Consider the following 12,302-nt stretch of genomic DNA (forward strand, 5'->3'; position numbering starts at 1 on the left):
GACCCACCAGGGACAGTGATGATGAGGATGAAGATGAACGGAAAGGACGAGGATGCACTCTGCAGTACCAGCATGCCATGGTGCGCGTCCTGACACAGTTTGTAGCTGAGGACTCTAGCCCTTGGGGTCAGCTGAACTACCTTCTCGGCTCAGACTGGCAGTTTGACATTACAGACCTGGTAATGGATTTTATGAAAGTGGAGGAACCTCACATTGCCAAGCTGCAGGATGGCAGAATTTTGATTGGACGGGAAGTAGGAATGACAACGATGCAGGTACTGTGCCCTGGACCAGATTCTGCCATTCCCATATAGTGTTCTGCTATCTTGAAATCGGATAATTTCCCATAACATTCTTGTGGCCTTTTGCAATGCTACACAAGGACATTGGCCCAAGCTAGCTACAGTCTGAGGYGTGCACCATGTCCAGAAGCCGGAAGCCATAGAGCCTTCAAAGACATTTAGGAGAGGCAGCACTTCAGACTCATTGGGAATTCAGAGCCTTTGCCCCTCGCAGGTGCAGGTTACCACCAGTCAGCTGATGGGCACCATTTTGACTCTGAGACAAAGAGATCTTTAGATAATGCTGAGTTTCTTTTGATTCATTTAAACACTAATTCAGGAAACAAAAATACAACCTGGTTAATAATCCTGAGAGGCTGATAGTGGAATTTGCCAGTACCATATTCCAGTTCCCCCCTTAGCTGAATCCTCGCTTAAGTCAACACACAAAGAGTGAATAAAGCTTGTCTGGGGTATAGATGTGAGATGAAAGGGAGGCAAAAGGGGATGTGCACGAACTAGCTATCCTCAGTTCCCTAAAGATAGCCATATGGCCATCAGTCTCATTAAAGGGAATACATCCTAATACCTTGATGTTTCATCAGAAAAAGCAAAGACAGAGGAATGAGTATTTCCAAGCAAAGAAGTGAAGGACAAATCCTAAATGGTGCTAACCTCCCTTTGAAATGGTTGGGAGATAGGTCTGATGAGCTCATCCATACTGGGACCCAGAGTAGCAGGGGAAGAAAGTTTTAAATCAACACTTTAAATGAAGCAATGCAAATAGCACAGCTGAGACAGGCTGTTGCTCAATATTGGGTACAATCTTCTTGGTCATAACTTCTCTACTGAATGTTTTTTGCCCACCCTCTGCCTGAAACCAGACAGCCTTTTCAGCATGTTCTGTCACTTCATTTCTGTGCCTAAAACTTTGAAGACAAGAGGGGATAATGACCAAATAAAGATTGTTTTAACTGATCAGCCTTTTCCTAAATACATTCTTTTGGGTTTCTCCAAAGGTTTTGTCTCCTCTGTCTGACTCCATCCTGGCAGAGAAGACAGTGACAGTGCTGGATGACAAAGTGACCATAACAGACCTTGGAGTCCAACTGGTGGCTGGGCTTTCACTCTTTCTTCAGCCAAGCACAGCAAGTAATCGGGCTATTGTGGCTACAACCATTGCCCAAGAGCTGCTTCATACTCCTAAGCAGGTAGTGTGCACTCCAGTTTTTACTGTTGCTGCCTTTTGGGATTGGTCGATATTTTATCAGTGTGGTATACTGATGGTGTTTCAGTGGCAAGTTTACAAGCTAAGCGCCAYGGTATAGCCTTAGTACATGTCGGTGGCAATCATTTTCCTCTAGAGGCACTCTGGAATCGTCCTCTCATTTCTTACCTTGAAATATGGACTTAATCCTAAGTAAAAGTTTTGACTACGCTTATGTTTGTATTATTTACATTTTTAGTACACTTTCTTTAAATAATGCAACATCTGTGGCTGTCCCAAGCTTTTATTATTGCAATACAGGCAGTCTGTGGAAAGTGATCCCTGTTTGCTATATGAGCATGCCCTTGTTTTCCATGCCAGCGAGCACAGAACTGCGGGTATCACAACAATTTAGTATTTTGGAGGGCTATAAAATAGAGGCAGAAGAAAGCCAAATACATTTGTTTTTCCTCCTGGAGTCACAGCAGACAGCCAAACTCCTTTCTTCTTTTATTTTCTAGCTGGAATTTTGGGGGGTTCATCATTCAGTTCATTAGGGCGTCACTCTGCTGATCCTACTTAATTCAAGCCAGCAAATTTCCATCTCCATAAAGGGAGTCTTTCAAGAAGTGTGTTTCAGGTCACAACCCATATGGAAAGGAGGACTGGAGAATGACACCAGATCAAGGCAAACAGTTGCTGTGGAACAGACTAAAAACAAGGGTCAGTAGCAATGGAACAAGCTGTATGCTCATCGTTCTTTCAGTCAGTTATTTGACAGGTGGGGCTGGGGACCATGCAATTAATGCCATCCACAGCTACTGCTCTCACAAAAATTGTATTTCATCTCACATAAGTAGGGAAAGAACTCAAGTCAAGTTTTATGGCCCATTTTCATGATTATTGCTACCTAATTTTCTGGAACATAAAAATAATTTAGATTGTTTTATAACCTAGTGACAGGAAAATGCCCAAACTAGAAGGACATGCTGCCCATCTGTTCAATTTACTTCATCCTGTAAACATAAGAATCTTACGTAATTAACCCATTTATACCCTTCTCCAGGGCTTAGAAACCACTCCTGACATATTGTCTTCAGACAAAGACTGTAAAAGCAAAAGCTAAAGCATGCCTAACCTAGTTCTGCTGTATAGGACAGAGTGCACTGTTTGTCCTCCAGCATCATTGGAAGTATCGTGGCTTTGACTGCAGATAAAAGAGCTTGTGAGTCTGGAAAGGTTTCAGAGTTATTTAATCAGCTAATCAGATTTATAGATATTCTGTCCTAAGTATGCAAAGATATTTATCAAAAGCAGGTAATAACATATTATGACATGGCATTCCAGTAGTGCCTAACATGGCATGCCATATTGTATTATGGCATGGTGATATGATATGATATGACATGTCATTATACATCATTACAATTGACAAGCTATGAAATAATAGAAAAGAGTAAAAAAAATTAAATACTATAAATATAAACATAAAACTGTAAATATAATTTAGTTTAGTTTAAACATAGTTTATAAAAATATAAACACATCAAATAGGTTTTGTTTTGAAATTACTTTTCCCAGCATCTGTGTTATGGAATGATGTTCATGAGATACTTTGTTGAAGCTGATGTTCTTTTGCAAAACAATTTCAGCTTCCTTAGAATGGCACTTTCTGACACAAAAGTGATGGGCATACCAGGCTCCCGTTCTGAGCAATATCTTCTAATTCTGGTACTGCTGGACAGTGCGGTGATGTTGCTACTGTCCTCTTTCTCAGCCTACAGATAGCACTACTGCCTTGTGCTTTCTGAAGACACCGGCCATAAAACAGGAGGCGAGAGCCAGTCAAACACTTTTTCCTCAGTAAGAGAAGTTTAAAATCTGTTGTTTCTTCTCCAGCCTTCAAGTGGAAAAAATCAGGATCTGGATTCCTTTAGAAGGCAATGGAAAAACTTTTCTAAACCAGGACCTGGAAAGCCCAAGGAAACCTAGCTGCTTAGTAGCAATCCCAAATTAATCAGTTTTTTCCAATCCAGGCATCTTCTGTCCCAGTCTCCAGCAAACTTAGAGCTCCTTGTTCTTGCAGAAGCCCACTTCCATCTCCACTCTGGAGCCCTCCTACCCATTGCCTACATCCGCATCCCACCCACCTCCCCTTCCCTGGGAGAAAGAGAAGTGGCCTGTCTGCTTGCCCGCTGAACGCTTTGCAGGGAGCATCACTCCTCCCTTCGGGGAGTTGGTAACGATCAGTTCCTACTCAGGCATTGTGAGATTTGCCTCTTAGCGGTCCCGGTCACGCTGGGTTGCTGGGGACACAGTCCCCCAGCTACTAGGACCCTTCAATGGTGGCTTCATACCAGAGACCTCTGCTAATTCCATGTGCTGTGGAATTCGTGTCCCACTTGATTATAAGCCATTTGTTTGTTCTCAGGCCTAAACCTTACTCAGCCTTGTGCAGGGAACACTCCATGCCCAAGACAGGACTCTTGAAAGGAGACCTTGGGAACTTCACATTTGCATCACTAAAATATAAAACAGGAATAGTTTTCACACTAGAAAATACAGTGAAGGGAACGGTCCTAACATAGGAATGGCCTATAGAGTCACAATGAGCTTTTCCTTTGCTTACAATATAAGTGCAGGATATAACATTTCAGCCACTTGTCCTTAGAGGGTTTAATGCAAATGCAGGAATGCTTGTGGCTCAAATTTACAGAAGTGACTAGCAATTTGGAGTATACCAGCTGAGATCCCTACTGGAGCTGGAATTTCAGAAGGCAAGCACTGAGTATTTTCTGAAAATTGAGCCTTTTTGAAAGAGGGGGCTCGTTTTCTTGAGGGCAGCCCAGAACTAAGCATATACTTGTCAGTATATGAATGTTGCAAGGACTTCATTATTGAAGTGTGTTTTTTCCTGTCAAACAGATTTATAAAAAGACCAAATCAATCATGGAAACCTTACTGATACAGCTGAAAAACAAATAAAATAATAGCTAAGATAGCTGAAGGTTTGATTTTTCTCAGAAATGACTGTATATGTCTCAACATTGTTGTATGAAAAAAATAGTCAGTGTGTTCTTAGTCAAATATTTTCATTGGCTCCACTTTAACTTCTTCAATAGCCAAGCCTAAGCATAGATTAGCAAATGTCCTTGGGTAATTGGTACTCTGGCAGGCACGGTATTGTCCCTTGCAAATTAAACAGTGCATTGCTATAGTACAATGGAAGGCATAAAGCATTATACAGATTGTGCTATTACACATCCTTCAATATCATATGAATGAACTTAGTATTTTAGCTGTGACTTTCTTTCAGTGAACATAATGACTAGATTATTTTCTTGATAATGACTGCACCATTTCTGCATAAGTAGCATGAAGCAGCCAAAGCACAAGTCTTTAAAAGTTGACAGTTTCCCCAAATACTTAGCAATCCAAAGAGAGTAAGTCAAAATTTTTAATCTTGTATGCCTAAAGTTAGGTATTGCTATCTGTAGTTAGACAGCTAATTACCTGAGGTGACCCTGAGGGATGCTGAGCCCATGCCTCTTTTTTTGAAATCAGGGGGGAGTTCATTGATGCTGAAGAGCAGATCATTGATTTAGGTGCCTAAAAATAAATGCAGGTTGACCAACTTTTAAATATCAAAGTTGAAATATCTTGGCCAAGGCTACTTCTGAAAACTTGGACACTAGAGCTGTGAACAGTCTATTTTTAGTGGCCATCTGCTCAGGTAGAAAAGCTGTTCCATTTGGCTTGCAGATGACTTTTGAATCAACACTATCATCTTTAAGGCTTCTCCAAAATCATAAATAAAAGAAAACTTTCAGTGTTTTAAGTGTTTTGTGATCAGAGTGAGCTTCAAGGACTCTTAACATTTCATCTGGCTCTGCAGGGGAAGCTCACAGCTATATCATAGCTTTTTCATCACTGTAGGGTATCGCCTATGGTCTAAGTAACTGAAATAGGAGAGTGGATAAAATAAAGAATAAAGAAAGCCTTTAATAAATAGCTGTTTGCATTAATATATCTCTAAGTGCTACTGGAAAACTACAGACATTTTCTTAGGCAAAAAAAGAGCAATGTTAGTACTTGCTAAAGGCCAAGTTCTTCTCCTTCACACGTGTAACTCCTGTTGACATCAGTGACAAGACCCAATCCTGTGAGGTCCTCCTTCACCTCTGGGAGTGTCCTCTGAACTGTCAGCTCTCACTCTGATAGGAGGTGCGGGGGGCCAGCACCACTTGAGCCAGGGAGACCAGCTGGACTTACTTATGCATCCCTGCCTTTTGGATTGACACGATGCTGTTCTGTTTTAGCTTATGTCCTTCATGCAGACTAGTTCTGGGAGTTCACTGACATCTCAGAGTTAAGTAACAGATATTAAGGGTATTTTTATGGTATGGATTCATTATCCCATTCTGGCAATATAAGTTACATTTAAATTGTATTTATATCTACTTTAAAGTGACAGAGCAATGTAATGGCACACCAGTATGACAAAGGAATTAAGCAGCTTGGGAGAGGGAGAAAGGATGTATTGTTAGATAAGAATCTGAATTCTCCCCTTGCAAATACAAGCAAATTCCCACTGGAAAGGAATGTCACATTAGCAGATTGGACAAAAAGGAGAGAAACAAATACACAGTAGGGGAATGCATGGTTTGAATTAAGATCTGAGTCTTGGCTGCCTTTCATTTCCACATCATAACGATCAAGCCCAACTTTTACTACATAAGCCACAGGCTTAAAATAAATGCACATGAAATACTTTGATATTTCATGTGATAAAATTGCTAGGGAAACCCATTTCAGCATGCAAGTCCCCAGATAAAATAATCAGAGCTATTCTAATAGAAGCTGCTGAAAACGGTATTCCCTGGCCTTTGTTTGAGGAAGGGATGCATTTGTTTTCTGCAGAGCCATCCAGCCATCCGTTTCTTGCCTTTGGTGTCCTGATCACTCCAAGACTATTGCAGCTGACCCCAGCAATTGAAGGCTTATTCACAAATAATTTTATTTGTGCTTTGGTGAATGAAGACCATTAAAAGGACTCTTACTCCTGGGCATGGAATAAAATCAAGATCATCCATCTTTCTAAGCAGCAGAATTCTCTAAAATRTAGCCAATCCTACATCTTTTACTCCCCCTAATTTTTGCTTGAAGAATGCAAGCTATCATGCCCTGATATCTAACTGACCCTAGCTTTTTCAAGCAGGTACTGAAGGACACATTGTAGTCACAGTCTCTCATACTGAAAGGTATCTAGCAACATTGACTGTGATGCCACAGATGGGCTCACTGGAACACAGTAAGATAAGCAGACTTTCAAATGCTATGTAAGGCTTTAAAGGGCAAAATAATCATCATTATGTCTCCCAGATTTTCACAGGCAACTTGTGCGAGGCACAGCGCAGCAGGACTCACTAGCTCTCAGTGTGCCATACTTACTGCTGAGCTTCCAAACCAGCTCCGCTTTCTGTATTCAGGTCACTTTTGGAGTGTGAGGCTGGTTGTTTTAACCAGGTGGGTCACACACAGGCAGCAGATGGGTGTCCATGCTCAACGCCTGCCACAGGGTTCAAGGCTTGCCAGCTTAGGCAATGCAGAGCTCCTCAGGTGCTGTTGGCTTCTGTTAGTGCCATGTTACTGATGTCTCCTGATACTTCCCCCTTTGTGTTTTACCCACCTAAACATAACAAGTGGATAACAAGGGAGATAAAGCTACTAACAGCAAGCAAAATGCAAGTTGGTTGTTTATCAGGAAAGTATCTCAAGTGGCATCTTTGGGGTGATGAGCAGCAATATGATTCAAGGCCAAAAAAGGTGGTGGAACTGCAGCTGGTCAAGAAAAACTGGCAAACTTGCTGATCTGGGATGTAGTTATACCTGGTATGGAGAAGGAGAGTAGCAAAGGGCACAAGAGAAAATGATAAAGGAAGTGCTTTATATACTTCTGGAAAGCATGGTATTTGGTAATCAACAGTGGTTCTGGGAAGTAGTTTCTTTATCTCTTCTGCACTGAATTGTGCTGTCATTGATGTGTTCTAATATACAGTATCTGACTCACTTCATATCATCACAGTCACCATATAAATCATCCCGTCCTCTAAGAGACACTGACAGTAATGTGTAGTTGTGGTTAATTTGTTTAGAGTGCAAATGAGTATGCGTTTGTGTGTGCGTGTGTGAAAGAGAGAGGAAAAGAGGAGGAAAGAATGACTGGAGAGCCAGATAATCCCTCAAACTATTTGTTTATGCTTAATAATTAATGAGCACAGCCATTTGTAACCTCTGTGTTGGGGGCATCAGACACGGGGCAGCAGCTTTGCAGGTAAGAAGGCTCCAATCCATCTTCATCTGCTGATAGTAATTGGAGGACCTTGTCAGAGATTCAGAGGGGATTTATTGATGCGGTACATAGGATTTGCAGAAACAGCTCTTTGAAGGACATGGCACTAAATCATTTCTTCTTTCTTTCCTTTTTTCTTTTTGGCCTTTCAGAATTTATAATCATTTAGGAAATTCACTTCCTTCCCCTGCCTTAAGCTTGCCTTTAACTATGTGAATGAGGGAAGATGATCTTTTGCCAAATAGAATATTCAGGCTGATGCAATGCATTTTGGCAGGATTTGAGATTCTCTCCCCTTTCTCTCTCTTTTTTTCCTTTTAATTAATATCGTCCATAATCTAAGCATGACAGCTTTGTGTTGTGCTGAAAAGAAATTGGTTCTTCCTGTAAAAATAGGATCTCTTTGAAATAAAAAAAACCTCAATGCTGACTGAAAATAATGGTTTGGCTATTGCACACCTCTGATACCTATAGTAAATCACGTGTGCCCACAAACCTCAGCTAACTACCATTTCATTCTTCTCTACATCTGCTTCATAAAACCAGGAATACAGAGTGAGGTGAGACCTTCCCATTATGCAAGAAGTCCATAGTAGAGCTAGGAAGAGATGCAGGCCTCCTCATTGCCAACCTTGACCCTATGAAATTTTCCACTCATTTTCTCATTCTGCTCTCCAAAAGAGGGTACCACTGGTAGACAATGTCAAGCCGGTTGCGATATATGCTTGAAATGATGCTGTTGTTTTTGCCTTCTGTAGGTTCATGAAAAATAAGTGGACCTTTTTAATTATCTCAAGGATAAAGTGTGTTTCACTTAAAACAAACCCTTCTCCTGCAAAATGGCACTTGTTCTATGAATCTCTTTCCTTCAGGTGAATCTTTTGCTCTAATCATTTCTAAGATACTGTGGTACCTCTCCAGTGGTACATGAGGCTGTCCTCCTTCTGCTTTAGGGATAAGGAAGACACCAGTGTCAAATTCCCTGAGGAGATGCATCTTTTTCTCTCCAAACAAATCCATAGAAAAAATATTCCTTACTTTCCCACGGCTGGGTTTGCTCCACTATAGACTTCTATGATGTAAATTCAAGCTGCAGCTCTGTGTTTCAGACTGTTCAGCTATTTCAGGATTGTTTCTCTAATGAAAGATCAGCTGGTTTAATTTCCTTAGGCACATCACCCTTCCCAGCTTTTGAGTTACCCTGGCTCCATTTCAGCTGTTTGAAGTGCATTTGAATCACCAAGTATTTTGCCTTCTTTCCTGTTGTGCCACAACTTATTTTCCCTCTTTCAGTCCATTAAGAACTTACTGATAGCACTTTGGAAATCAAATATTCAGTATATTCCAGCCTTCTGCACAGCTAAATGCCCCTTGCTGTTTTCATTGAAAAGCTTTAAATTTAACTAGAAGGGTAGCARTTCCCTTTGTTTATAACCATAGTGTAACAAATTGTAACCAATTGAAAACCATATTAGGTTGTAAATTTGTATTATGACTGGATGTTAACAGGGTGGCGATATTTTTCCCTGATGGTGATTTTCAGCCCAGTTGTTCTGATGTACCCAAATGTAAAGTTATTAAGGCTATCTGCAGTTTAAGTCTGGTGAAGAAAAGAAGTTTGTTTTTATGTGAAGTTGCATTCCGGCAACCTGCCTGCATGTATTCTGGCTAAACAGGCAAGACATGGAGCAAATGAAAAAATAAAGAAATCTCCTGCAAAGAAAGCTACTGAGACGTGGAGAAGTAAATATCTATATCATCTGGATGGGATTCAAATGGTAAAGAGCTGACCTCTAGCTTTGTATTTGCTTCTAATGATGACTTCTAACAGTGCTACCCGCAGAGAACAAAGACAGTCCAATTAAATCCAGGCTATTTGTATATCATAGAGATCACACCAGAATCCCCATCGTCCTCTCCTTGACATAGAAATGTAGTGGACTTTTTAATTATCTCGAGGATAAAGTGTGTTTCACTTAAAACAAACCCTTCTCCTGCAAAATGGCAATTGTTCTGTGAATCTTTTTCTTTCAGGTGAATCTTTTGCTCCAACCGTTTCTAAGATGCTATGGTAGCTCTTTATTCCTGCTGAGGTATTTATGCCCTGTATAATCTGACAGCTCCCTGTGAAACCTCTGCATGGGGAACATGAGGAAAATAAGTGTACTGTCAAGTGCCTTTAGTAATTTTTCTGTTTGCCTCTTTCAGGTTTTGTATGACAGGAATGGTTTTCTTTATAAATCATGTAAATCGTAGCTTGTTAATGTTGGTATTATGGACATCTCATATCAATTATTTTATATTTTCTTTTGCAAAACATTTACGTGAAGGATAGCAGTGGAATCTTAGTGAAAAATGTGACCAGTTTTCTGCCCCATCAGTTGAGCGTGGTGTGCTTTGAATGTAGTGCAGAGCCATTGTCTCCCATGTCCTCCTGCTGCCTTTCAGAGCTGAGAGGCTGATGAGCTGCAGTGGGTTGAGCTCTTTTATTTAAGACCCTGTCTTTAACCATATCCCTCTCCTTTCAGGAAGCTGTGGTAAGCACCTGGATTCAATTCAGTGACAGCTCTGTTACTCCCCTGGACATTTATGACTCCAAGGACTTCTCCCTTTCTGCTGTATCATTAGATGAATCTGTTGTCTCGACCCATCAGAATGCTGCTTTAAAATGGCCAGTTGTGACAGCAGAAGGTGAAGGTCAGGGCACATTAATCAAGGTAGATATGATGATTTCCGAAGCCTGCCAAAAGTCCAAGAGGAAAAGTGTCCTGGCTGTGGGGAATGGCAACATCAAAGTCAAGTTTGGCCAGAATGATGCCGATTCCAATACAGGTGGAGATTATGATGCTGATGAGATTGAAAACCACGCTAGCGACCGGCGGCACAAGGTGTCGGATCAGGAACGGTATGGTCAGGATGGACGATATTATGGTAGCTCTTCAGCAGAGCGAGAGGAAAGTGCCATCAGGAAAGTCAGTACCACAGCAAAATCCGTAATAAAAAATAAAGTAATTAAAAACAGTAGGCTAGATGGCAGCAAACTCTCAGATGATAGCCAGCTGCAGAACATTCCCATAGACTTCACCAACTTCCCTGCTCAAGTTGACCTCCCAAAAAGCAACGCAGGCATGGAGGAAAATGACCTGGTACAGACACCTAGGGGCCTTAGCGATTTGGAGATCGGTATGTATGCTCTGCTAGGGGTCTTCTGCCTGGCAATTCTTGTCTTCCTAATAAACTGTGCAACATTTGCACTGAAATACCGTCACAAGCAGGTTCTGGTGGAAGGACAGGCCACCATGACCCATTCTCATGACTGGGTCTGGTTAGGAAATGAAGCAGAACTGCTGGAGAACACAGCAGACATGTCACCTCAGCAGGATGAGCACACAACTATTATCGACCGAGGGACAGGCTGTGAGGAGAGCAACCAGCTCCTCAATGGCAGTGCTCAGAAGAACATTCAGAGCCAGATTCATAGGTGTGCTGACTCAGGAGGCAAACTCGGAAAGGAACAGAAATCCGAACCTTTACATTCTCCGACATCTAAACGGAAGCGGGTAAAATTCACGACATTCACTACCATCCCACCTGACGATGGTTGTCCTACTGTCAACTCAATCCTAAGTAGCAATGATGATGATATTAAGTGGGTGTGCCAGGATATGGACCTGGGGGACTCCAAAGAGATACGAAACTACATGGAGAAGTTCAAAGACAAAGTGTAGCTCCTCGCTGGTTTTATGGGTTTAACCACACCTTGATGCCTTCAGTTCTACAGTATATATTGGGACGGAAGAGGGGGAGGGGAAGGAATCCACAGGAGAAATGATAAGGCAGTTTTTATAATCAGGGAAAGAAATTTGCCAAACTGTCCATGGTTTGTTTTTTGTTTCGTTTTTTCACTTTGTTTTTCCAGCGGATATTCTACCATTCATGGATTTAGGAAGTGGAATATAAACAGCAGAAAGGAATAAGAAATTGGAATGACCAGTATGATGAACTGGGCAAAGTGAAATTGTGAAAAATTTTTTATGGGTCATAGTAATCATAATGATAGTAATGTTTCAAAGTACCAAAAATATTTGTTAAAAAAGAAGAACATAAAAGAGCATGAAAAGAATAAACAGGAGACAAACAATAACTTGTTTATATTTCTAATAAAACATTGTTTATATTTCTAATAAAACATCAGGATTATGGACACGTGACCCATAAGGAGACTTTTTAGATTGTTACTCGAGCCATTTCTTTCTGTTCCTTCATTTGAAGTGAAGACATGTCCTTGGCATTAAGTGTGTGTGAAGGAGGAAGGAATTACCTGGTATTTTTATTTTTACTTTTCTGTTTGTCTTGCAAGGTGATACTGAATCATTTTCCATTTTGTATTTTTCTTTTAAAGATCTTTAAAAAACAGGAAAATTTGCAATTCAGGAAGTTCACAGTGGACCAAGAATATTTT

The 12,302-nt window shown here is 40.9% G+C and overlaps 1 protein-coding gene across 2 annotated transcripts in view; it reads left to right on the plus strand.

Annotated features, from left to right (window-relative positions):
- The window catches only part of TMEM132C (transmembrane protein 132C), a 153,400-nt gene extending 141,832 nt beyond the window's left edge, over positions 1-11,568 (plus strand). The window contains exons 2-5 of one of the 2 annotated variants that reach the window (XM_026058831.1): positions 2-275; positions 1,301-1,492; positions 10,369-10,873; positions 10,919-11,568. In XM_026058831.1, the coding sequence (XP_025914616.1) occupies positions 2-275; positions 1,301-1,492; positions 10,369-10,873; positions 10,919-11,568 (1,621 nt within the window). Of the gene's footprint in view, position 1; positions 276-1,300; positions 1,493-10,368 lie in introns of both variants that reach the window. The other variant, XM_026058830.1, reaches the window with a different exon arrangement.
- Positions 11,569-12,302: the final 734 nt, after the last annotated feature.

The sequence above is a fragment of the Apteryx rowi genome, unplaced genomic scaffold (assembly GCF_003343035.1).
Source record: "Apteryx rowi isolate R43461 unplaced genomic scaffold, aptRow1 scaffold_15, whole genome shotgun sequence".
NCBI classification, from domain to species: Eukaryota; Metazoa; Chordata; class Aves; order Apterygiformes; family Apterygidae; genus Apteryx; species Apteryx rowi.